The 25,880-nt window shown below is 42.6% G+C and overlaps 3 protein-coding genes across 5 annotated transcripts in view; 1 reads left to right on the top strand and 2 right to left on the bottom strand.

Annotated features, from left to right (window-relative positions):
* Positions 1-10,132, top strand: part of LOC6551517 (unconventional myosin-XV) — a 30,950-nt gene extending 20,818 nt beyond the window's left edge. The window contains exons 1-5 of one of the 3 annotated variants that reach the window (XM_015155396.2): positions 1,846-3,089; positions 6,878-7,428; positions 7,499-7,730; positions 8,224-9,366; positions 9,434-10,026. In XM_015155396.2, coding sequence (XP_015010882.1) covers positions 2,019-3,089; positions 6,878-7,428; positions 7,499-7,730; positions 8,224-9,366; positions 9,434-9,601 — 3,165 coding nt within the window. In that variant the 5' untranslated portion in view covers positions 1,846-2,018 and the 3' untranslated portion in view covers positions 9,602-10,026. Of the gene's footprint in view, positions 1-1,845; positions 3,090-6,877; positions 7,429-7,498; positions 7,731-8,223; positions 9,367-9,433 lie in introns of those variants that run through there. The other 2 variants (XM_001977149.3, XM_026983037.1) reach the window with 2 other exon arrangements.
* Positions 10,133-10,220: 88 nt separating this feature from the next.
* On the bottom strand, positions 10,221-12,990 carry LOC6551516 (delta-like protein 4). The gene is made up of 8 exons (XM_001977148.3): positions 12,914-12,990; positions 12,379-12,518; positions 12,186-12,324; positions 11,967-12,125; positions 11,547-11,738; positions 11,437-11,497; positions 11,143-11,273; positions 10,221-11,085 (listed from the first exon to the last, which is right to left on the bottom strand). The coding sequence occupies exons 2-8, from the start codon at positions 12,514-12,516 to the stop codon at positions 10,277-10,279; spliced, it is 1,629 nt and encodes a 542-aa protein (XP_001977184.1). The 5' UTR covers positions 12,517-12,518; positions 12,914-12,990; the 3' UTR covers positions 10,221-10,276.
* A 1,407-nt stretch (positions 12,991-14,397) lies between these two features.
* The window catches only part of LOC6551515, a 105,143-nt gene continuing 93,660 nt past the window's right edge, over positions 14,398-25,880 (bottom strand). The window contains exons 5-6 of the mRNA XM_001977147.3: positions 15,274-15,350; positions 14,398-15,154 (exon numbers count right to left, since the gene is read on the bottom strand). Of these exons, the coding sequence (XP_001977183.2) occupies positions 14,577-15,154; positions 15,274-15,350 (655 nt within the window). The 3' untranslated portion in view covers positions 14,398-14,576. The remainder of the gene's footprint in view (positions 15,155-15,273; positions 15,351-25,880) is intronic.

The raw sequence follows: 25,880 nt of genomic DNA, 5'->3' as shown, positions 1-25,880 counted from the left end.
AACTAACTTTCTTTAAACAATCTGCCCCAGGGTATTTCCGCCACGCGTTGTGCATTCAGATTTTGTTTGATCAACAAAATGTTTTCCATTTTCCCTCCAACTCTCCCCCTTATTCCTCTTCAGCTCTTTGCTGTTTGAAGTTGTTTCTTAATTCAATTCATTTTATGCGTGAAAACTCGTTAAACGCCAAAGCTGCCCAGTCAGACTGACCCATCTGACCAATCCGAGTGGCAGATGTGGAGAGGAGTTTGGAGTGGCCGAAGAGCAGTCGGAACAGTTAGCTCAGCGGGGAATGGGAATCGCAGCCGGAGAAAGACTTTCCCGCTCTTTCTCTTTCTCCAGAGGGGCTTTACGCTCGGCTTGGCCAAGAGATTTCAGTTTTCACTCCGCTCAGTTGGTGTTGGTGTTGGTCTTGGCTTTTGGCTTGGCTTAAAGCCGCTCTGGCGCTCTCTGTTCTGCTCGGCTGGGAGTGAAATGGCCAGTTGGCTCTTTTCCATTTTGACCAGATTGCATTGGCCAGTTTCAGGCAAGTTAGTTTTCAGTTTTTAGCTTTTAGTTTTCAGTCGTTAGTTGTTACGAATGTGCGGTAACGGCACCACGCAGCGCGCTCTCGTGTCGAATTCTTTTGGCCTTTTTGCCGCCTTCGATTTGACCAAGTTTAAGCTTCGATAGCTGCATCTTTTTATTTTTTATCTGTGTTCTGTTGTGCTAAAATGCCTTTCCTATGGGCCGATACAAAACAAAGCTGGCCCGGACTGACCCAGAAAATATCGTAAACAAATGTATGATGACAAACCAAATGGTTTCGATTGAATGGCCATAACTGGACTATGGATTAACCAGCGAACTTCTGTGGGAGCTGTTCGAAAAAGTCTCGAAAAGATAACAGCCGATCCGTTTGGAGAAAAGCACTTTCCTTTACCATTTTCCAAAAAGTTTGTTTTCTAATAGTTAGCGAACTGTTGCTAAAAAGTCAGTGAAATCGGATGAGCAAAGCTGGGTTAATTGATTGATGATAATTGTTTGTGATACACCAGTACAATAATAATAATTGTCTATATCTCACCATTCAATTCATTTTGACAAAACCCTGGCATTGTCTTAATCATAATTCAATTTACTGGATAGTTAATTGCTGGGTCATGAATCCGTTTCTAATCACCATCCAATTTAATTTGTTGCCAAATCATATGGACATGTAATATAGAGGCCGTGTTGTAATGCCAAAATATTGGACGACTGGATCGAAAGGCACTCACATTGTCCATCCCATGGCTTGTTAATATAATAGTTACTTCATTCCGATCGTAGATTGGCAAACAATTTGCCCAACCATCCGTGCTGGCTGAAAAACGCGAAACTCAGCATTGATTCCAATTATATGGCCATATTTATGAACTGCTCTAACAGAGATAACAAATATATATAAAAAACAGAGGCGACGATCGTCGGATTTTCGCCAGTCCATCAAGTGGAAAGACAAACTGCAAATGGCAAATTAAAATAAATTGAGGCAGAAAAGCGTAAAAAATAACAAGAAAAAGTAACAAATACGGCACGCATTTAACTGCATTGCCAATTTCCACACATCGAGTAAGAAAATACAAATAGAAATACAAAAAACTACAACCAATAGCAGGAAAAATCGCGTATTCGTTTGGCTTGATGTGTGAACATCAACCGACCATCGAATCCATTCCATTCAACACTCATTGTGCGGGAAACGCTGGCCGCTGCAGTTCGCTTTTCATTTTCGCCGTTCGACGTCCGCGTTTTCCTCGAATTTTTGTTGTTTTTGTTTCTGTTTCTGTGTATCTGGTTTTTTGTTTGTTTGCACGAGCCGCTGTGCAAACAAAATATATTTGAGCATTCGCCATGCTGGAATAGAGCCTGCAGGCCGTCCATCACAATGCATTAACTTTCACTGAGCCGACGGCCTTATGGCAATGGTCGTGACTGTAGCCGCCACCTGATCCTGCACCACGGAGCTTGCCAAGCTTGCCAAGCGTTTCCCAAGGATGTCGCAGAGCGTGCGGGCCAGCAAATCCTCCTCCTGCCAGGCGGTGCAACTGACCTCCGGCGGCGGCAGTGTGCCCCACAAGTTCAGCAGCATTGTCAACAAGGTGGAGTCGCTGATTAGCAAAATGCACCACGACAAGGTCAACAACTTTAGGCTGCTGCAGCAGCAGGGCCAGCAGCAGGATCAGGATCAGGATCCCAATCGGGCTAGGGATGGAGATCGCGGAGCTCAAGAGGATGGCGAACAGGAGTGCAAGTGCGCCTCCTTGGACTCGCTGAATAACTTGACGGATGAGGAGCACGAGATGCTCTACACGGACTCGGATGACGCGGAAATAGCCCACATCACGGGCACCACAGCGGCCCAGGTGCACCATGCCCAAATGCAGATGCAGTCGCTCCACCACCAGCAGCAGCAGCAGCACCAGCAGCAGCACATCCGACGCAGTGATCTCGACCAGCTGACCAACGAGAGTATTCGGGAGCTCAATGAACAGTGCTGCGCCTCGATGGGAATGCACGAGGCTGGCGGGGATCCCTGTGAATCCGGAGCTGGCGGGGATCTCGGAATGGCCAACGACAATGCGTGGAGCGTTGAGGAGGACATCGTGTACAAGTGCTGCACCACCGCCACCCTCACGTCCAACTCCTCCGCCGGCAGTCTGTGCGAACAGTGCTGTCTGGAGGAGCAGCTCAACTTCAAGATCCAAATGAGCCAGCGAGATGACAACAACAACGAGGAGCAGGAGATGCCGCACATGGAGGCCCACTCCACCTCCAGATCCAGTTGCTCTCCTGCTCCGGCTTCTGTTGCAGCCTCTGGTCCAGCTGCTGGTCCTGCTCCTGCTCCCTCTCCGATCACCGCCTCCAATTTGATAGCCTTTCAAGGCGGAAACAATCCCTTGGCGTCTACGGCTCTGCTACTCCCGGCTGGAATCAAGACGCGGCGGGTCAGCAATGCCAGCAGTGGATCCGTCAGCCGCATGGAGACCATTCTTGAGGAACCAACGGAGTCCAAGATCTCGGTCAAGGAGATCCTGGCGCGATTCGAGACTATGAACTCCAACGAGGTAACATTTTCAGCGACTTATTAAACGGAAATGGTGTTGCTTTTTGATTCTGCAAGTCTCTGAACTATCTTTGAATATCTCTGAATTTCTTCGAAATCGTTCATATACTTAAACTGCATCGGGTATAAACAATTTTTCCCCGATTTCGGCAGTAACAACAAACGAGAAGTTAATCAAATAAAAACGCTTTTCGGCGGCCCACCGAGAAAGGCGAAAAGCCCACAAATCATGGGCTCGTTTTCAAAGGGGTTTGGTGGTTATGGAGGGAACCGGGGTGTGGGATGAGTGATCGCGGTGCTCAAGTCTAACGGTGTTATTAAGTCGACACATAATCGCATTATTAGCGTGGCCAGACACTCCGTCGCTCCGTCGGTCCGTCTGTCTGTCCACAAAGCCATCCGAGACCCACCAACCCATCAGCCCACTGAGCAGCCTCTTACATCACGAACCTCATTGCTGGGCAACCTGGTTGGTGGGCTAATTAGCGGGTAAAGTGGCGATCTCGGGTCTCGGTTATGTAAGAGTGAGAGACGCCTCATTGAAGTCGGGGTCTTCGCATCATGGCAGGCTGTAGTGTCAACATTGCCAGTGGGCAACAATGCAGTGGAAAACGATATGGAAATCGTTTTCGGGGACTTGAATTGAGTTTCCCAGTCTGATCTTTCTCCTGCACTGGTTTCAGTTTAGCCAAGTGATATACATAGGGGTAGTTATAGGTTATTGGAGTTATATTGTATGTACTTATATGGGAGTTCAAGCTATGGAAACTTGCCGGCAGTAGTTAAACCTAAACTTAGACGTGGTTCCGCAGTCTCCGTTTCGCTGGAGAGTGGCTTTAATGAATCCGCTGATTGTGTTTAATCGATCTTGTCCAACTGGAAGAGGTGGGACTGAGTTGACCACGGGGAGCGGAATGGGGTGTGCGTATTGCACGTTCTAAATTCCCTGGCGAACTTTCTTGCCCCCGGAAAATGAAGAGCGTGCTGGATCAAGAAGATGCCATCACGCTTACAGTTCGGGTTCGATGACCACTCGGTGTGCGATCCATAAAAACACAAGATTAAAGACAATGAGAACTGCTGAATGGGAATGGGATGGGTTGGTTGGATGGTCGGATGGATGGTGACCCACAAAGATGCAGGCTGTACGATAGTACCACGCGGGTTATTATACTTCTATCCGTGCGGCATGAAAAAACCGCATTATAATTTAACTGTAATTTGATTTCAATAATTTAATTACTCTTTTCGTGTGTGTGATTTTCTTTTGCTCGTATTGTGCGTCTTTATTGCTTTCGAGTTCCCCAATAGTAAATTACTTTAATTTCTTTCGACCATCCGCTGCAGTTTGGTTCGCCGTAAATCCATCCAAAACGGACGGACAGCTGGCATTAATTTCGAATTTTTAATTAACTGAAGCTCAGGCAAAACAAAGAAACACCGAGCCACATACTCGTACGTCCCGTATGAAATTCGTATGAAATAACACAAAGCCGGCCAGCCAAAAAGAAAGTCTTAGCGGTCACTTAGAAATTACACTCCAAATTTAACTCTTGTTTTTGCCCACCGCATGCGTGTGCGAGTGCTTTTTGCTGTGACTGTGACTGTGACTGCGAGAATCATCGCGCTGCAAGTCGAGTGCCACGGAAACTGGAGCAACTAGAGTCCGCCGATTCAGGCCATCTGACCCAGTTGGTAGCCCGGTTCCAGTTCTAGTTTAGTACCATACCCACATAGCCGTTTCTGCTGTTAACATGAGATTTGGCCCCGTTTTTTTTTTGTTTTTTGGCTGACAGCAAACAGACTTCCCAACTGCAGCCAGACAGCCAAGCAGCCAAACAAGCCCCAAAAGCCTCTGGCCGGGATCAGGCACTCGGATGTGGGTGATCCGCATCCCAAGGCGATCGCAATTGGATGTCTGGCGTTTTACCATGATTCCTGCTGAGCCTTTCGTTGATGAAATCCCGCTACGCAGTGAAAAATTGTCGGTCACTTACTTTTTCTTGGTGACGAAAATGTGTGACTTGAGTTTCTTCAACAAAAAATGCTACGGTGACGAATCATACCATTCTTGACTATATTAAGCAACGCTACTTGCCTACAGGATTGCACATGAAGTTAACCACCAGCGAAAACAGAGATGCGTGAAAATGTATGGTAGCACAACTCGCTTTCGTTACAATATTTTTTGTGGCTTCTAACCGCACTTAAGAAATCACAAAATAGAGACTGGGAAATGGCCGAAAATCATGCATAATTTATGAGCTAAAACCGCTGTTATGTTTAGAAACCTGTTGGTCCGCCATGAAGTATTGATACCCATACGAAAATAAAGAAATGGAAATGGAAATGTTTACTGAGCGAGTCGCCAGATTGATTTTGGTGGCTTTGGCAGCGATATCACCTTTAAATCCATCGATCCACTTTTCATCTCTCTCTCTCTATCTTTTTAATAAATGGCTCTTTGGTGCATTTAGTTTGATTAAAAAATTGCCGCAATACCAAAAACATTCTTCATTTACAACCAGTTCTGTGTAATGAGTTCGCGTTGATTTTATTTTTTAATTTTCCTGCAGTTGTTTTGCACGCTGCTGTCCAAAATTTGAACAATGCGCATAATTTTTCACATATGGCAAGTTGATTGATTGGTGAAAGATTTCCGCTTTCATAAACAACAACTTTTACTAATCTCTTCTCGCATGAGCGTGCAAAATGCAATCGTGGGTTGCTAGAGGGGCTGTTGGGAGTATATATACATATATACCTATGTACTTAGCTATATAGCCAAATATTTATGACTGCGTGCTTGTGGGGGCGTGCAGGAAAGAAGAAAAAGTGAAAAAAGTGGAAAAAAAGAAAGCAATTGCAACAAATTGCACCGAATAATTGAATGCAAGCAATAAAAGTGAAAAATCGCCAATGCCAGCAAACACTTTCGTTGCCAAAAACGCTCCTATAGCCGATCGCCAATCGCCAATCGCCAATCGCCAATCCCCGCCAGCTGTCACCGTGCAATATGGGAGCATAAATCATCTGCCACGCCCCCTGCCCGCACTGAAACGGGATGGGCGTCAATGCGAGCAAGTGGCAGCCGAACGGCAACTGGTTGCTGGTCGTCGAGTTGGCCAAAAAGGCGCCCAGCAACTTTCACATGCCATTGACATGGCCAGCAAAAATGAAAAATATACGCGTGGCGGGCAGCGAGTTGCAAGTTGCGAGTTGCACGGTGCAAGTCAATTAACAAATTGCAGCCTCTCTCAACTCTGCACGGTGAAAAATAATTGTAATCGCCGCAAAAGTCCACTTTCGAAACTAATTTGTAATCTTAAGTCGCCTCTCAGCCGAATTTTATATCTATTACTTCTACATTTAATTAATAACATGTGTACTTGAAGTAAATATAATTTATTGAGTCGTTTCAAAGGAATTCATGATTTTACCAACGAATTCTGACATGTACATATATATATTTTTTTTTTCCATTTTTTTTATCAGTGTTGCAGCTAAAATATATGCACATGCCATCTTGCAATTGCGTTTGAAAGTAATTTCTGTGTAAAACATTGCTGCTCATCTTTTTTGCAAATTGATTAATCAGGTATTAAAAAGCGCAGCGATAACATTAATTAAACACTCATCCCGACCAAAAACTCCCCGATGACCCAATGGTAGCATCGATTTTGTAATTGTGCGCCCATAATTAGTTGTTTAACTTATGATGGCTTGGATATAAGTGATATGTGGATCAGCAAAAACAATAACCCATTTTTCGCCCTCTCCCTCCTGCAGTCACAATCCAAGGCCTCCACCTTGTCGTCGGGCGCCCGAGCCGCCGCCCAGACCTTGAATGTGCCGCTGGAGCGCCTGGAATCCCGCCAGGCGCACGCCCAGCGCAACGAGCACGGCGTGGATGGGGGATTGCGGCAGAATGAGCAGCTGCAGCAGTCGGAACTGCATCACCACGTGCAGCAGCAGCAGCAGCAGCACCATCAGCAGCAGCAGCTGGAGGACGCTTTGGAGGATCACCAGCTGGCAGCAGATCACCAGCAGCAGCAGCAGCAGCAGCAGCAGGGTCAGCAGCAGCGATTCCTCAAACAGCAGAGCTATCTGCACTCCGCCCGCAAGTCGAATGCTGGCCAACAGCCGTCCTCGCTGACCAACGGACAGGTGCATCACCAGGAGCAGATGCTGCAGCAGCAGCAGCAGCAGCAGCAGTCGCAGTCCTTGCCGCACCACGACCTGGACGCCAATTATCTGCAGGATGAGAGCAATGGTGGCACTCCGCCCTCGGTGACCAAGTACTCGCTGCTCCAGTTCGCCATGCAGCACTTCCGCAACGAGTGAGTGTCCACTTGAAGTGGGTTATGCGTTGTGTTGCCCAACTAATGGGTATATCTATTCACCTTGCAGCCAACTGAGGGACGCCGACCGCCACCACGAGCGGCACCAGTCCGCCGCGAACCGCTCCTACGCGGAACTGGTCAAGTGGCAGGGCCACGCCATACGCCTGCCGCTCCTCCGACTTCCGAACGACCTGGCGCCACTGGCGCTCGAGTGCTTCGACTGCATCCTGCGCTACTGCGGCGACATACCGCTGGATCCCGACCTCACCGAGGTCAAGTGCGTCTACACCGTGCTGATGGTGAGTGCTGCTGCCGACTTTATGGTTCAGGGTTCTGAGTTCTGGACTCTGGATTCTGGGTTAGCCAAACCGGTTGGCCACGCCGGCTTTGAGGTGCTCCCACAAATATGTGCAACTGGTTTCGGGCCGTTCTGCTGCCCTAGAAATGTTTGACTCAAGCACCCGAACCGGAAATGGTTTGTATGTGGACACCTCAAAGTCGGAAAGTCGCTGGCGGAATGTGGAGCATAGGAGTACTTAGATTACCTTCAGATATGGGCTACACTTGTAAATAGGAAATAAAGGATGTGCCACATTGTAAAAGGAGCTTTGAGCTTTGGGACAAGTTCCAGTTTTGCAAAACTTGGTTTGAGTGGCAAACAGGAAGAGTTGTTATGTAAAAACAGCCAACGGAAGTTGGAAGCTTCCGTGCATAACAAATTTCATTTGATTTATGGTTTGGTTATGGCCTCCAATTACTCACTTCTTTCAAATATTTCCATCTTGCCCACAGCATTGCCACAAGTACTTGGCCCTGCGCGACGAGGTCTACTGCCAGCTGATGAAGCAGACGACGGCCAACCGGTCACCATGTCCGGATAGCTCGCAGCGCGCCTGGCGCCTGCTCAGCATCCTGGCGGCATACTTTGGCTGCTCGGACGCACTGCGTCCCTACCTGATGGAGCACCTGACGTCGGCGGCCTCCGATCGCCGCCGTTCCTGTCACGGCACCGCGGCCGTTTGTCTGACCAATCTCCGGAAGACGGCGCGATGCGGCGGCCGAAAGAATGTGCCCAGTGTGGAGGAGGTGACCGCCGTGTCGGCGGGACGTTCGGCCAGGCGGCAGATATACCGCCTGCCCGGCGGAGCGGAGCGCGTGGTGAACACCCGTTGCTCCACCGTGGTGGCTGATGTCATTGCCGAGCTGTGCGCCCTGCTGGGCGTGGAATCCGAGGCGGAGCAGCAGGAGTTCTCGCTGTACTGCATCGTCCAGGGAGATGCGTTCACCATGCCGCTGGCCGCCGATGAGTACATTCTCGACGTGACCACGGAGCTTCTCAAGTCCGGACAGCCCTTCTACCTGATCTTCTGCCGATCTGTTTGGCACTTCGCCTTGAAGCGAGAGCCGGCACCCATGCCGCTCTACGTGGAGGTGCTCTTCAATCAGGTGGCACCAGACTACCTGGAGGGTCTGCTGCTGGAGCTGCCCGGCAATGGGGTGCCCGTGCCGGAGATGGTCAGGGATATGGCGAGAATCGCTGCCCTGCTTCATCGGGCTGCCGATCTGAGTCACGTGCCCGCCATGAAGGAGATCAAATTCCTGCTGCCCAAGCCGGCGCTTGGCATCCGTGAGATCCGGCCCGCCCAGTGGGTGGGCCTCGTTCAGTCGGCGTGGCCGCAGGTGGCCAACCTGAGTCCCGGCCAGGTGAAGGCGCAGTTCCTCAATGTGCTGGCCACCTGGCCGCTCTTCGGCAGCAGCTTCTTTGCGGTGAAGCGCATCTGGGCGGAGGAGGGTCCGCACGTGGAGGATAACCATAGTCCCATGTGGCGGGATCTCATCCTGGCGCTCAACCGACGTGGCGTCCTCTTCCTGGATCCCAATACCCACGAGACCCTGCAGCACTGGAGCTTCATGGAGGTCATTTCCACGCGCAAGGTAAGCCCTTCAGATTAAAGATCCCAGCCTGGAAACTGTGTTGCTCACCGAAGCTATTTAATTGCAGGTTCGCTCGGAGGACGGTGCCCTCTTCCTGGACATGAAGGTGGGCAATCTGATGCAGCAGCGCGTGATCCGCGTCCAAACGGAGCAGGCCCACGAGATCTCGCGCCTGGTGCGCCAGTACATCACCATGGCCCAGATCAGTCAGCGCGACAAGCGGGAGCTCAACTAGGCAACCAGGATTGCCTAGCTCTTACCCATTATTATTATTATTACTATTATTATTCGTATCGATATTGTATTGAGTTATTCTCTCCCCATATTTCCACATATTTTTTTGTCGATTCGTAAGTTCCCTACCAGTTACATATATTTATTGACGCCCATATGCAGAGACATATGTTTGTTTAGATGCTTATGTTGTGCTGGTTTCCACACCCCGATGTCCGATACCCAAGCCCATCCCCGTACTCCCCCAACTCGGTGGCGCTAAGATGGCCATATAGACCCACTCCAAGCCCGAACCCGAACTCGTAGTTCCCATTGTCGTTAGTTTAAGCGAACCAAGTGCAATCCGAGTGCAGGCTCTGAGTCCAATCCTCTGGTCCCCATCCATATTTCGATGCAACGACTTCTTGTAGCACTTAAGATTAGCAAACTTTAATATCATTTTTTTTTGACATTTGTTAAATCGAAAATTGCCTAGCTTAATCCGTAAAACTATCATAAATAAATACAATTTATATATGTATATCTATCGCAATGGATGGGTTTTTTACTATAATTGAGTGCTTCACTTATGCGTAAATAATAAATATTAAAAAAAAACAACACTTAGAGATGCTGGATGGAGATGCTAAAATCCAGAAACGGAGGAGGGATTACTTGTCACTTGTCCGGCCCTAAACTATATAATATTTGGTATGAGTTGATCGCTGTCGTCCTCCTCATCGTCCTCGTCCTCATCCTCCTCCTCGTCGTACTCGCCATCCTCATCCTCCTCGTCGTCCTCGTCGTCTTCGTCCTCCTCCTCGTCCGCCACATTTGGCGAATCCTTGTGGCTGGTCACGGATGTTGCTGCTGTTGCAGCCGTTGGTGTTGGCGCCAAAGTCGCCATTGTTTGCTCCTGGCCAGCGCCGATGGGCGGCGGGGGGCGTGGCTGAGGTGCAGTCGCTGCCGCCACACTTGTTGCATCACCCTTTACGGCTTTTTCGCCGGATGTGGGCGGAATCGGGGTGGCACGCCGCGTTGTAACGGCGCTTAACGCTTCATTAGTCGCATTGTGGCTGACAGTTCCAGTTGCCACCACCATTGTCGTCCTCGTGGCGTTGCTGTTGCTGTTGCCGTTGCCGGCTACTGGATTCATGGGTCCTGCTCCAGCTCCTGCGGTTGCGGTGTCGTTTTTCCGGCGCTCCGGCTCGTTACCCGCCACCAACTTTTCCCCACCCAACTTTTCATCGGGCACACCTGTACCCACATCCTGCTCCCCGAGCTGGTCCAGTGCGCCATCAAGCTCCAGGTCGAGTTTGGCGGGTGTGGGCGGTGTGATTCGCGGTGGCGCCTCCGAGGTCAGCAGAAAGTCATCGCGTATCTCGCAGTTCTTGCCCAGAAATCCCTGCCGGCACTGGCACTGGTAGCTGCCATCCTCGCGGCTCAGCGATGTGCACTTGCCCCCGTTTTCGCACGTGTCCGGATGCTCCACGCAGTAGGTGAGCTCTGTGGGTCAGCTCGGTCAATTTCCCGTGGGCATGGTCCATGTACGGATATACTCACTCTCGTCGCACAGCATTCCGCCCCAGCCGGGATGGCAGTTGCACTCCCACGGCGCCTCGCAGTCCCCATTGGCACATCCCGGATACGGGAAGCACTTGTCGCACTGGCTGCCCGTCCAGCCCACCTTGCAGCTGGAGCAGAAGGGGTGTTCATGAAAAATGATGGCAGATGCGGGTTAGACTTGCTATTGAGCCAGCAAAAAGCTGGGGAGCTATAAAAATAGCTAACTAATTGCTTAGTCCAAAAGAGGCATATATTCCTCTATTTCAGTAGTGAGCTGCTGCTCCTACTTACCGGCACTCGCCAGGCTTGCGGCAATATCCGTGCTGCTTGCTGCAGTCCGGGTCGCAGATTGCTGGAATGGCACGGATTAGTTGGGATCCTTCGGTGCTCGCAGGACTTACGCGTCTGGCAGAGTAGTCCGGTGTAGCCGGGCAGGCAGAGGCACTCCAGCGGCTTGTTGCAGGTGCCATGCTGGCAGCCCGGCATCGTGGCGCACTCGGAGCAGGTGCGTCCGGCGTAGCCAATCCGGCAGCGGCACTCCCCAGGGGCTTCGCAATATCCGCGGGTGCTGTGGCATCCGCTACGGCAACTTGCTTTGGTTGGGATCGGATTGGAATGCAGAAAAGGGACAATTCAGTTAGCGCAATGCTTCATCCTATTGCAAATGCTACCCAGCACTTACAACCCCCAAAACGATATTAGTTCCCTAAGGTTGGCTGAATGGGAATGGCTTTTTGTATGGATAAAGTTTTTATTTTGTTTTAAAGTTTAGCATAGTAATGGTTCAGAGTCAAAGGTAACTGGAGTCGGCCACTACTTACGTTCAGTGCAGAAGAGTCCCGCCCAGCCGGGCTTGCAAATGCACTCGAAGGGCTTGGTGCATCCGCCATGCTGGCAACCTGGCAGCGGGATGCACTTGTCGCAGAGTTCGCCGCTGTAGCCGATGCGGCACCTGCATTCCCCGGGTCGCTGGCAGTAACCTGTGCGAAAGTGGGTTCAGGGCCACGGGATAGGGAATCAGCTGAAGACTAAAAACATACCGTTCATGGGGTCACAGGACCTGCGACACATGGGCACCTGGCACAGATCACCCTGCCAGCCAGGAAGACACTTAAAGTCGCCCTTTTCATCGCAAATGTAGTGTGCGTTTTGCCGCTGCTTCTGCGATTTCTCACAGGCCTTAGGATTTGGGAATTTTTGGGCTTAGTTCCATTAAATTATGAACACACTTACTCGCTGTTTCCACAGTGGAATATTGGAGTTGCTGCTTTGTCGCGCATCGAAATTGCGCCTATAGGCAGTGATTTCCACCAATTCGAGGGCGGTGATCGCGGTCACCAGCAGAAGAGCCGCCCTTTTGTCTGGCAACATATCTAAATCCGATTTGATATAAAATTATAATAATTTATTGTAAAAAAAACTTGGTGGTTTATTTCCTAAGCTTTTTAGACCTTAAACCAACTTAATTTGTTGCACTTTAAGCGCGAATGAAGAAAACCTAGGCGGGCCTCGTTGGATTATCGGCTAAAACGAAAAGTGTTTTCGTTTGGCCAAACTTGGACCGTTAAAAGAAATCGACGACCCACGGCCCCTTGTCGCAATTAACATGTTCGAAGGCAACTTTCTTCGCGGCCAAGCCGAGAAGAACGGGAATCCCGCCGTCGACAGAGAATTGAGAATGGAGCAGCGACCACTAAACAACCGATTTCGTGATGAATCACCAGAGGCCAGAAGAAATGAAATGGATAGAATGCAGATCGAGAATTACTCTTGGCGGATTAGACTGCAGCTTCGTGTCGGCGGTCCGTCGCGGTCTGCAATCGCTTTGGGACTAATCAAGTAGCCGATTCTCGACTCTTTCTTCCAGGCAAGTCTTCGCTCTTCTCTCTTCGCTCTTCTCTCTTCCCTCTGTCGTTCTTCTGGCCTTCACCGTGAACTCAAGCTTCGAAGCCGAGAGGCAGCGCCAGAGAAAGAGCGCAGAAAGCACCTGACCGTAGGTGGTAATTGGGTCAACCGGTAAACCAAAACAGCTGAGTACTCCGGCACAGTGGTTTCAGATATAGATTTTATGGACCATCGTACTTTGGAAAATTTCGGTTATATAAAAAGGAACAAAGCTGGTTTCACGAAATGAGCGAATAAAAAGAAACTGAAATTTGTAGTAACACATATTTCAAATAGATAAAGGGATTAAAAGAAAATAGAATATATGTATATATGGTATATTAAGTACTGTATTATTTTGGTATTTATTTTATATGCCCAATTACTTTCGACCCACTGTGCAGCACTCACGAAAGAGTCACCAAACCAGTTGTAGGTGAAGCAGGATGGTTCAAGACTCCAGATTGGGAAATGTCTAAAGGCAAGGTTTGTTTTTTTAAATTATACTCGTTCTTTATTGAATGATCTCTTTATTGGTTTAATTATAATTATAATAATTACTTAGACATTCGTGTGTACCTAAAATCCAGATTAATGCTAAGATCCAAACGTTAATTCCGACTCCAGAGGGTTGTCTGCCAGTTGGGTAACCGAATACTGTGGGCCTCAATCACTCGCTTTTGGCCAGTGTTCCATATATGTATGTGAAGAATGTGTGTATGTGGCTATATGCTTGCGAGTCGGGGGAACTAACGATTAGACAGATACACTCGTGCACATCCACATATATATAGGTTCTTTCATTACGCAGCCTGACTCCATATTCACTGTAGATGCTATGCGGTATTTGATGACTTAGTCCCTAGTTTCTAGTATTATCCGATCCGAGATTCGAGCGATTCTGCGAGGACTCGCAGATCCCCAGCACATATATTGAGTTGTTGTTTGGGTCCTAAGCCCAAATGCTTACACGCGAGGGTTTCCTAAACTAATTAGAGGAAGTCCACAGCAGCCGTGATGTCCATATGGTCATATGATGAATATCATGTGTGTGGGCGATCATGTGTCTTACATTTTAAAGTTGTTAAATATGAAAGTTTGTTAAATATGGTGCATTTAGGCAGTCCGCATGTATGGTCTTATGTTTTCTGGAACCCACAACTATGCACTGCAATCCAAATGCCAGAACCCCTCAGAACTTCAGAAATGTCTGATATTCCTTCATAGACTCCCTATATTTCACTGGCAGTGTGTCCTTATTTTGCGGATCTCTCCTCTAGCGAGACACAAAAAAAAAAACCTCACCTCACCACACATACATATGCTATGATCTTCTAAATCCACTGGCTTAATGTTTAAACGCTTACATACGATGGGGTACTCTATTTATTTTGGGCCGGAAGTGAGGGGGCGTGGCAGGGGCGCGGGTGATATGATGTGATATGATGAGTGGGGGAGACCGTACACCATAAACTACACGGAGAAAAAAAATGATCACCGCTGATCACCGCTGATCACCGTTGGCTGGGCGGCGTGACCATGTCGCCTTAGACGAAGATGAACTGGGCGTGGCCGCACTTCTTGGGCGGACCGACGGTCAGGCGGAGCCACTTGCCGCGGCACGACGGCGCAGGCAGCGCGCTCCAGCGTGTCGTGCGCCCGGCCAGCCCCTCCCCCCGGCAGTGGTAGGTGGGCGCCAGCGTGGGCGAGGGCGTGGCCGGCACGGCGCTGCGCTTTCCCGCTGTCCGGCGGCTGTGGGACATTTGGGACATCTGTGAGTGCCGCTGGTGACGGTAGTCGGCACTCTCGTTGCTGTCCGAGTCCAGGGCATTCTGCAGCTCGTCCTGCTCATCCTGCTCCGGCTCCGGTTCCTGCTCCTCTTCCTCGTCCTCCGCCTCCGCCTCCGCCTCGCCATCCTGGCTGGTCGCCTCCTCGTCGCTGCTGTTCTCCCGCTGCTGGCGCTCCTCCTCAAGCTCATCCGTCCGCTGCCCAAAGGCGGAAGCTGCGGCTGAAACTGTGGTCGTGGGCGGCGTGGTGGGGCCCTGGGGTGTCCTGGCTGTGGTGGAGCTGCCGGCTGAGTCCTGGATCCATGCCTCAAGGTCACAGCGCACAGTGATGCGATCGCCTGCGAAATCAAGCAGAGGCAAGACAAAATATAATTTTAAATATTCAATTTTTAGTTAATTCCAGCTGACATTTTAAAAATTAGGTAATAAACTTTGGTAATTCTTAGATTTTTCTTACCTTCTGTCATCAGATTATACGGCGGCAGCTTGTGGCAGGCTTTAGAGGATTTGATTACCTCGAACTCCACGCAATATCTGTAAAGAAAGCAAATTATTAATATTAATAATGCAAGGTAAGGATGGGAATATCTTAATAGGTTGTGAAACATTTAAGGGACCTGAAACAGATTTTAAACTCTTCTCGCAAGACGTTGTTGTTCTGCATTTCATTGTCACAGACTAAATATTCCTCAATTAATTATCCGTCCTCATAATTTCCATCGCTCGCTCAGTTGGGCATTCAGTCGCTCATTGAGCGATTCACTCGGCCGTTTGGTCCTTCATTGATTATGCATGTCCTTCGGCGACGCCTCATTAGAGGGTCAAAGGATCTGGCTGGCCATTGGGATGTTAAATATTATAATTATTGGGATTCAGATTCCATCAACGGACGCCAAGCAGACAGACGCAGACGCAGTAGCAGAAGCACTGATTTGTGCAATTGTGCGGACTGAAGCAGCGGCTGAATACACAGGACTTCAAAGGCACAGGAAATGCGAATTGTCTATTAAGCCTAACAATTTCCGTTTCCGCTAGGCAAAAAAGAGCAAAAACAAACATGGCAAACGGAAAATCGAACTGACAAGTGCCTTTGAGTGTGTGGGGGTGTCCGTGTGTGCGTGTGTAAGAGTGTCGAAAGTGTCTGTGTGTGCGTCTGACAGCTGTCAAGGTGTTGACAACGGAAATTGCGTAGGAAATTTCAAAAGTTCCTGACGTTTTGGGGCATTTTTGATTTTACCCACTACCAACCACCCACCGGAAAGCCGGGCCACTTAACCCCAAAGCAAAAGAGGGGGAAACTCGGGGGGTGCATACTCGTATAGCCATATTAGCTTTATACGCTGGCTGCTGCCGCTCCAACGATGAAGGAGGATTAGCCAGGATGCAGCGGAAATGGAAATTGGCGTCGCACTCAGGCCGCAGAAAACAAGACTCCCCCAAATGCCGCGTCATAAATACAAAGAATTTGTATTAAAATGGGAGCCGCCATTGGAGATTTTGTGAGGCGCAGGGGAAACAGCTGAAAGCTTAATTAAGTCCCGGCACAAACCGAACCGAAGGACCCTCTGCGGCCGGGTAATAAAGGTAAATTGAAAAAATTAATGTAAATAAACAGGCGCCGACGCCGCGCCGAGTAATAAAAATAAACAAGGCAATGCACAAAACTCGAGCACCGAAACATAATTAAAGACAAGCAATGTTTGGGGCCGGGGTATTTGTCTGGCCAGCAAACGGGGGCTAAATCAGCAGAAGGACGTGGTCCTTCAGCCACGGCAATCATAAAATAAAAAGAAATTGTTATGCTTGGCTTGCGGTGAGCGAAGGAATTGCCTCTTGTTATAGGCCAGTTCCTAGAAGGCGGTCTTAGCTAAAAAATGTGCACAAAAATTCCACTGATTTATCAAATATCGTGAGGAGTTGTCCGCGATAAACGGATAATGAAAGGATCAAATGCAAAACGAACCGCAGAGCTCCGAAATTTTAATTTATTAACTGATTACCCTTTTGAAATGAACACAAATCAAAAAATGGAAGAGTGCAGAGCACAGTAATTAAATGAAAAATAATAAAAAAACTATTTTTATCATTTTAAGGTCGCACATCAAAGAAAATATTTGATAAATGGATTTAATGGTTTTAATGGAGCAAAATAAATGCAAAGGGTAATAAAATGCCCCCATTTTTGGCATATGTACACCCCGTAAAAATATCCGATTTTTGACAAAATTTAATTTATGTGTTTTTTAGCAATTAAAATAGTTGTCCAAAACTAGAATGTCATACCCTCATTAAATTCGTAACAAAATTTCCTATCGACCTGTATTCAAAAATGGAAATTCTAATTTTTTGCCATTTTTCGCAAATTTTGATGGGGGTACCCCTTATAAAAAATGTGAAAAATTGTTAAAATTTTATTTCCCGAAAATCATAAAAGTAGTGATAGGCATAGTTAGCTGGGTTTATTAGCAGCACAAAACAGTCTTCATTTTAGCTGTGCCTTCTTTTTTGGCTAAGTTATGGCGAAAACCCCGATTGAAAATATCCGATTTCTGACAACAAATTTTATTTTCGATTTTTTTTGATAAAAATAATCAGTTTTTTTGCGATAGCAATAAAAATAGTTGTCCAAACCTAGAATGTCATACCCCGTTGAATTCGTAACAAAATTTCCTATCGACCTGTATTCAAAATTAAAAATTCTAATTTTTTGCCATTTTTCGCAAATTTTGATGGGGGTACCCCTTATAAAAAATGTGAAAAATTGTTAAAATTTTATTTCCCGAAAATCATAAAAGTAGTGATAGGCATAGTTAGCTGGGTTTATTAGCAGCACAAAACAGTCTTCATTTTAGCTGTGCCTTCTTTTTTGGCTAAGTTATGGCGAAAACCCCGATTGAAAATATCCGATTTCTGACAAAAAATTTTTTTTTCGATTTTTTTTGATAAAAATAATCAGTTTTTTTGCGATAGCAATAAAAATAGTTGTTCAAACCTAGAATGTCATACCCCGTTGAATTCGTAACAAAATTTCCTATCGACCTGTATTCAAAATTAAAAATTCTAATTTTTTGCCATTTTTCGCAAATTTTGATGGGGGTACCCCTTATAAAAAATGTGAAAAATTGTTAAAATTTTATTTCCCGAAAATCATAAAAGTAGTGATAGGCATAGTTAGCTGGGTTTATTAGCAGCACAAAACAGTCTTCATTTTAGCTGTGCCTTCTTTTTTGGCTAAGTTATGGCGAAAACCCCGATTGAAAATATCCGATTTCTGACAACAAATTTTTTTTTCGATTTTTTTGGATAAAAATAATCAGTTTTTTTGCGATAGCAATAAAAATAGTTGTCCAAACCTAGAATGTCATACCCCGTTGAATTCGTAACAAAATTTCCTATCGACCTGTATTCAAAAATGGAAATTCTAATTTTTTGCCATTTTTCGCAAATTTTGATGGGGGTACCCCTTATAAAAAATGTGAAAAATTGTTAAAATTTTATTTCCCGAAAATCATAAAAGTAGTGATAGGCATAGTTAGCTGGGTTTATTAGCAGCACAAAACAGTCTTCATTTTAGCTGTGCCTTCTTTTTTGGCTAAGTTATGGCGAAAACCCCGATTGAAAATATCCGATTTCTGACAACAAATTTTTTTTTCGATTTTTTTTGATAAAAATAGTCAGTTTTTTTGCGATAGCAATAAAAATAGTTGTCCAAACCTAGAATGTCATACCCCGTTGAATTCGTAACAAAATTTCCTATCGACCTGTATTCAAAAATGGAAATTCTAATTTTTTGCCATTTTTCGCAAATTTTGATGGGGGTACCCCTTATAAAAAATGTGAAAAATTGTTAAAATTTTATTTCCCGAAAATCATAAAAGTAGTGATAGGCATAGTTAGCTGGGTTTATTAGCAGCACAAAACAGTCTTCATTTTAGCTGTGCCTTCTTTTTTGGCTAAGTTATGGCGAAAACCCCGATTGAAAATATCCGATTTCTAACAACAAATTTTTTTTTCGATTTTTTTGATAAAAATAATCAGTTTTTTTGCGATAGCAATACAAATAGTTGTCCAAACCTAGAATGTCATACCCCGTTGAATTCGTAACAAAATTTCCTATCGACCTGTATTCAAAATTAAAAATTCTAATTTTTTGCCATTTTTCGCAAATTTTGATGGGGGTACCCCTTATAAAAAATGTGAAAAATTGTTAAAATTTGATTTCCCGAAAATCATAAAAGTAGTGATAGGCATAGTTAGCTGGGTTTATTAGCAGCACAAAACAGTCTTCATTTTAGCTGTGCCTTCTTTTTTGGCTAAGTTATGGCGAAAACCCCGATTGAAAATATCCGATTTCTGACAACAAATTTTTTTTTCGATTTTTTTTGATAAAAATAATCAGTTTTTTTGCGATAGCAATAAAAATAGTTGTTCAAACCTAGAATGTCATACCCCGTTGAATTCGTAACAAAATTTCCTATCGACCTGTATTCAAAATTAAAAATTCTAATTTTTTGCCATTTTTCGCAAATTTTGATGGGGGTACCCCTTATAAAAAATGTGAAAAATTGTTAAAATTTTATTTCCCGAAAATCATAAAAGTAGTGATAGGCATAGTTAGCTGGGTTTATTAGCAGCACAAAACAGTCTTCATTTTAGCTGTGCCTTCTTTTTTGGCTAAGTTATGGCGAAAACCCCGATTGAAAATATCCGATTTCTGACAACAAATTTTTTTTTCGATTTTTTTTGATAAAAATAATCAGTTTTTTTGCGATAGCAATAAAAATAGTTGTCCAAACCTAGAATGTCATACCCCGTTGAATTCGTAACAAAATTTCCTATCGACCTGTATTCAAAATTAAAAATTCTAATTTTTTGCCATTTTTCGCAAATTTTGATGGGGGTACCCCTTATAAAAAATGTGAAAAATTGTTAAAATTTTATTTCCCGAAAATCATAAAAGTAGTGATAGGCATAGTTAGCTGGGTTTATTAGCAGCACAAAACAGTCTTCATTTTAGCTGTGCCTTCTTTTTTGGCTAAGTTATGGCGAAAACCCCGATTGAAAATATCCGATTTCTGACAACAAATTTTTTTTTTCGATTTTTTTTGATAAAAATAGTCAGTTTTTTTGCGATAGCAATAAAAATAGTTGTCCAAACCTAGAATGTCATACCCCGTTGAATTCGTAACAAAATTTCCTATCGACCTGTATTCAAAAATGGAAATTCTAATTTTTTGCCATTTTTCGCAAATTTTGATGGGGGTACCCCTTATAAAAAATGTGAAAAATTGTTAAAATTTGATTTCCCGAAAATCATAAAAGTAGTGATAGGCATAGTTAGCTGGGTTTATTAGCAGCACAAAACAGTCTTCATTTTAGCTGTGCCTTCTTTTTTGGCTAAGTTATGGCGAAAACCCCGATTGAAAATATCCGATTTCTGACAACAAATTTTTTTTTTCGATTTTTTTTGATAAAAATAATCAGTTTTTTTGCGATAGCAATAAAAATAGTTGTCCAAACCTAGAATGTCATACCCCGTTGAATTCGTAACAAAATTTCCTATCGACCTGTATTCAAAATTAAAAATTCTAATTTTTTGCCATTTTTCGCAAATTTTGATGGGGGTACCCCTTATAAAAAATGTGAAAAATTGTTAAAATTTTATTTCCCGAAAATCATAAAAGTAGTGATAGGCATAGTTAGCTGGGTTTATTAGCAGCACAAAACAGTCTTCATTTTAGCTGTGCCTTCTTTTTTGGCTAAGTTATGGCGAAAACCCCGATTGAAAATATCCGATTTCTAACAACAAATTTTTTTTTCGATTTTTTTGATAAAAATAATCAGTTTTTTTGCGATAGCAATACAAATAGTTGTCCAAACCTAGAATGTCATACCCCGTTGAATTCGTAACAAAATTTCCTATCGACCTGTATTCAAAATTAAAAATTCTAATTTTTTGCCATTTTTCGCAAATTTTGATGGGGGTACCCCTTATAAAAAATGTGAAAAATTGTTAAAATTTGATTTCCCGAAAATCATAAAAGTAGTGATAGGCATAGTTAGCTGGGTTTATTAGCAGCACAAAACAGTCTTCATTTTAGCTGTGCCTTCTTTTTTGGCTAAGTTATGGCGAAAACCCCGATTGAAAATATCCGATTTCTGACAACAAATTTTTTTTTCGATTTTTTTTGATAAAAATAATCAGTTTTTTTGCGATAGCAATAAAAATAGTTGTTCAAACCTAGAATGTCATACCCCGTTGAATTCGTAACAAAATTTCCTATCGACCTGTATTCAAAATTAAAAATTCTAATTTTTTGCCATTTTTCGCAAATTTTGATGGGGGTACCCCTTATAAAAAATGTGAAAAATTGTTAAAATTTTATTTCCCGAAAATCATAAAAGTAGTGATAGGCATAGTTAGCTGGGTTTATTAGCAGCACAAAACAGTCTTCATTTTAGCTGTGCCTTCTTTTTTGGCTAAGTTATGGCGAAAACCCCGATTGAAAATATCCGATTTCTGACAACAAATTTTTTTTTCGATTTTTTTTGATAAAAATAATCAGTTTTTTTGCGATAGCAATAAAAATAGTTGTCCAAACCTAGAATGTCATACCCCGTTGAATTCGTAACAAAATTTCCTATCGACCTGTATTCAAAATTAAAAATTCTAATTTTTTGCCATTTTTCGCAAATTTTGATGGGGGTACCCCTTATAAAAAATGTGAAAAATTGTTAAAATTTTATTTCCCGAAAATCATAAAAGTAGTGCTAGGCATAGTTAGCTGGGTTTATTAGCAGCACAAAACAGTCTTCATTTTAGCTGTGCCTTCTTTTTTGGCTAAGTTATGGCGAAAACCCCGATTGAAAATATCCGATTTCTGACAACAAATTTTTTTTTCGATTTTTTTTGATAAAAATAATCAGTTTTTTTGCGATAGCAATAAAAATAATTGTCCAAACCTAGAATGTCATACCCCGTTGAATTCGTAACAAAATTTCCTATCGACCTGTATTCAAAAATGGAAATTCTAATTTTTTGCCATTTTTCGCAAATTTTGATGGGGGTACCCCTTATAAAAAATGTGAAAAATTGTTAAAATTTTATTTCCCGAAAATCATAAAAGTAGTGATAGGCATAGTTAGCTGGGTTTATTAGCAGCACAAAACAGTCTTCATTTTAGCTGTGCCTTCTTTTTTGGCTAAGTTATGGCGAAAACCCCGATTGAAAATATCCGATTTCTGACAACAAATTTTTTTTTCGATTTTTTTTGATAAAAATAGTCAGTTTTTTTGCGATAGCAATAAAAATAGTTGTCCAAACCTAGAATGTCATACCCCGTTGAATTCGTAACAAAATTTCCTATCGACCTGTATTCAAAAATGGAAATTCTAATTTTTTGCCATTTTTCGCAAATTTTGATGGGGGTACCCCTTATAAAAAATGTGAAAAATTGTTAAAATTTGATTTCCCGAAAATCATAAAAGTAGTGATAGGCATAGTTAGCTGGGTTTATTAGCAGCACAAAACAGTCTTCATTTTAGCTGTGCCTTCTTTTTTGGCTAAGTTATGGCGAAAACCCCGATTGAAAATATCCGATTTCTGACAACAAATTTTTTTTTCGATTTTTTTTGATAATAATAATCAGTTTTTTTGCGATAGCAATAAAAATAGTTGTCCAAACCTCGAATGTCATACCCCGTTGAATTCGTAACAAAATTTCCTATCGACCTGTATTCAAAATTAAAAATTCTAATTTTTTGCCATTTTTCGCAAATTTTGATGGGGGTACCCCTTATAAAAAATGTGAAAAATTGTTTAAATTTTATTTCCCGAAAATCATAAAAGTAGTGATAGGCATAGTTAGCTGGGTTTATTAGCAGCACAAAACAGTCTTCATTTTAGCTGTGCCTTATTTTTTGGCTAAGTTATGGCGAAAACCCCGATTGAAAATATCCGATTTCTGACAAAAAATTTTTTTTTCGATTTTTTTTGATAAAAATAATCAGTTTTTTTGCGATAGCAATAAAAATAGTTGTCCAAACCTAGAATGTCATACCCCGTTGAATTCGTAACAAAATTTCCTATCGACCTGTATTCAAAATTAAAAATTCTAATTTTTTGCCATTTTTCGCAAATTTTGATGGGGGTACCCCTTATAAAAAATGTGAAAAATTGTTAAAATTTTATTTCCCGAAAATCATAAAAGTAGTGATAGGCATAGTTAGCTGGGTTTATTAGCAGCACAAAACAGTCTTCATTTTAGCTGTGCCTTCTTTTTTGGCTAAGTTATGGCGAAAACCCCGATTGAAAATATCCGATTTCTGACAACAAATTTTTTTTTCGATTTTTTTTGATAAAAATAATCAGTTTTTTTGCGATAGCAATAAAAATAGTTGTCCAAACCTAGAATGTCATACCCCGTTGAATTCGTAACAAAATTTCCTATCGACCTGTATTCAAAATTAAAAATTCTAATTTTTTGCCATTTTTCGCAAATTTTGATGGGGGTACCCCTTATAAAAAATGTGAAAAATTGTTAAAATTTTATTTCCCGAAAATCATAAAAGTAGTGATAGGCATAGTTAGCTGGGTTTATTAGCAGCACAAAACAGTCTTCATTTTAGCTGTGCCTTATTTTTTGGCTAAGTTATGGCGAAAGCCCCGATTGAAAATATCCGATTTCTAACAACAAATTTTTTTTTTCGATTTTTTTTTATAAAAATAATCAGCTTTTTTGCGATAGCAATAAAAATAGTTGTCCAAACCTAGAATGTCATACCCCGTTGAATTCGTAACAAAATTTCCTATCGACCTGTATTCAAAAATGGAAATTCTAATTTTTTGCCATTTTTCGAAAATTTTGATGGGGGTACCCCTTATAAAAAATGTGAAAAATTGTTAAAATTTTATTTCCCGAAAATCATAAAAGTAGTGATAGGCATAGTTAGCTGGGTTTATTAGCAGCACAAAACAGTCTTCATTTTAGCTGTGCCTTCTTTTTTGGCTAAGTTATGGCGAAAGCCCCGATTGAAAATATCCGATTTCTGACAACAAATTTTTTTTTCGATTTTTTTTGATAAAAATAATCAGTTTTTTTGCGATAGCAATAAAAATAGTTGTCCAAACCTCGAATGTCATACCCCGTTGAATTCGTAACAAAATTTCCTATCGACCTGTATTCAAAATTAAAAATTCTAATTTTTTGCCATTTTTCGCAAATTTTGATTTGGGTACCCCTTATAAAAAATGTGAAAAATTGTTAAAATTTTATTTCCCGAAAATCATAAAAGTAGTGATAGGCATAGTTAGCTGGGTTTATTAGCAGCACAAAACAGTTTTCATTTTAGCTGTGCATTCTTTTTTGGCTAAGTTATGGCGAAAACCCCGATTGAAAATATCCGATTTCTGACAACAAATTTTTTTTTCGATTTTTTTTGATAAAAATAATCCGTTTTTTTGCGATAGCAATAAAAATAGTTGTCCAAACCTAGAATGTCATACCCCGTTCAATTCGTAACAAAATTTCCTATCGACCTGTATTCAAAATTAAAAATTCTAATTTTTTGCCATTTTTCGCAAATTTTGATGGGGGTACCCCTTATAAAAAATGTGAAAAATTGTTAAAATTGTATTTCCCGAAAATCATAAAAGTAGTGATAGGCATAGTTAGCTGGGTTTATTAGCAGCACAAAACAGTCTTCATTTTAGCTGTGCCTTATTTTTTGGCTAAGTTATGGCGAAAGCCCCGATTGAAAATATCCGATTTCTAACAACAAATTTTTTTTTTCGATTTTTTTTTATAAAAATAATCAGCTTTTTTGCGATAGCAATAAAAATAGTTGTCCAAACCTAGAATGTCATACCCCGTTGAATTCGTAACAAAATTTCCTATCGACCTGTATTCAAAAATGGAAATTCTAATTTTTTGCCATTTTTCGCAAATTTTGATGGGGGTACCCCTTATAAAAAATGTGAAAAATTGTTAAAATTTTATTTCCCGAAAATCATAAAAGTAGTGATAGGCATAGTTAGCTGGGTTTATTAGCAGCACAAAACAGTCATTTTAGCTGTGCCTTATTTTTTGGCTAAGTTATGGCGAAAGCCCCGATTGAAAATATCCGATTTCTAACAACAAATTTTTTTTTTCGATTTTTTTTTATAAAAATAATCAGCTTTTTTGCGATAGCAATAAAAATAGTTGTCCAAACCTAGAATGTCATACCCCGTTGAATTCGTAACAAAATTTCCTATCGACCTGTATTCAAAAATGGAAATTCTAATTTTTTGCCATTTTTCGCAAATTTTGATGGGGGTACCCCTTATAAAAAATGTGAAAAATTGTTAAAATTTTATTTCCCGAAAATCATAAAAGTAGTGATAGGCATAGTTAGCTGGGTTTATTAGCAGCACAAAACAGTCTTCATTTTAGCTGTGCCTTCTTTTTTGGCTAAGTTATGGCGAAAGCCCCGATTGAAAATATCCGATTTCTGACAACAAATTTTTTTTTCGATTTTTTTTGATAAAAATAATCAGTTTTTTTGCGATAGCAATAAAAATAGTTGTCCAAACCTCGAATGTCATACCCCGTTGAATTCGTAACAAAATTTCCTATCGACCTGTATTCAAAATTAAAAATTCTAATTTTTTGCCATTTTTCGCAAATTTTGATGGGGGTACCCCTTATAAAAAATGTGAAAAATTGTTAAAATTGTTAAGTTATGGCGAAAGCCCCGATTGAAAATATCCGATTTCTAACAACAAATTTTTTTTTTCGATTTTTTTTTATAAAAATAATCAGCTTTTTTGCGATAGCAATAAAAATAGTTGTCCAAACCTAGAATGTCATACCCCGTTGAATTCGTAACAAAATTTCCTATCGACCTGTATTCAAAAATGGAAATTCTAATTTTTTGCCATTTTTCGAAAATTTTGATGGGGGTACCCCTTATAAAAAATGTGAAAAATTGTTAAAATTTTATTTCCCGAAAATCATAAAAGTAGTGATAGGCATAGTTAGCTGGGTTTATTAGCAGCACAAAACAGTCTTCATTTTAGCTGTG

This window comes from Drosophila erecta, unplaced genomic scaffold, assembly GCF_003286155.1.
Source record: "Drosophila erecta strain 14021-0224.00,06,07 unplaced genomic scaffold, DereRS2 tig00000279-arrow-arrow-pilon, whole genome shotgun sequence".
In the NCBI taxonomy this organism is placed as follows: Eukaryota; Metazoa; Arthropoda; class Insecta; order Diptera; family Drosophilidae; genus Drosophila; species Drosophila erecta.
Note: the sequence above shows the minus strand (reverse complement) of the source record. Positions and strands in the feature narration are given on the sequence as shown.

Bases quoted from the DNA above. Each gene is read 5' to 3' on its own strand.
- LOC6551516 (XM_001977148.3), bottom strand. From the start codon at position 12,516: ATGTTGCCAGACAAAAGGGCGGCTCTTCTGCTGGTGACCGCGATCACC. The intron at 12,126-12,185 runs GTATGTTTTTAG...ACTTTCGCACAG, and splicing joins GTCCTGTGACCCCATGAACG to GTTACTGCCAGCGACCCGGG. The intron at 11,086-11,142 runs GTGAGTATATCC...GCTGACCCACAG, and splicing joins CGGAATGCTGTGCGACGAGA to AGCTCACCTACTGCGTGGAG.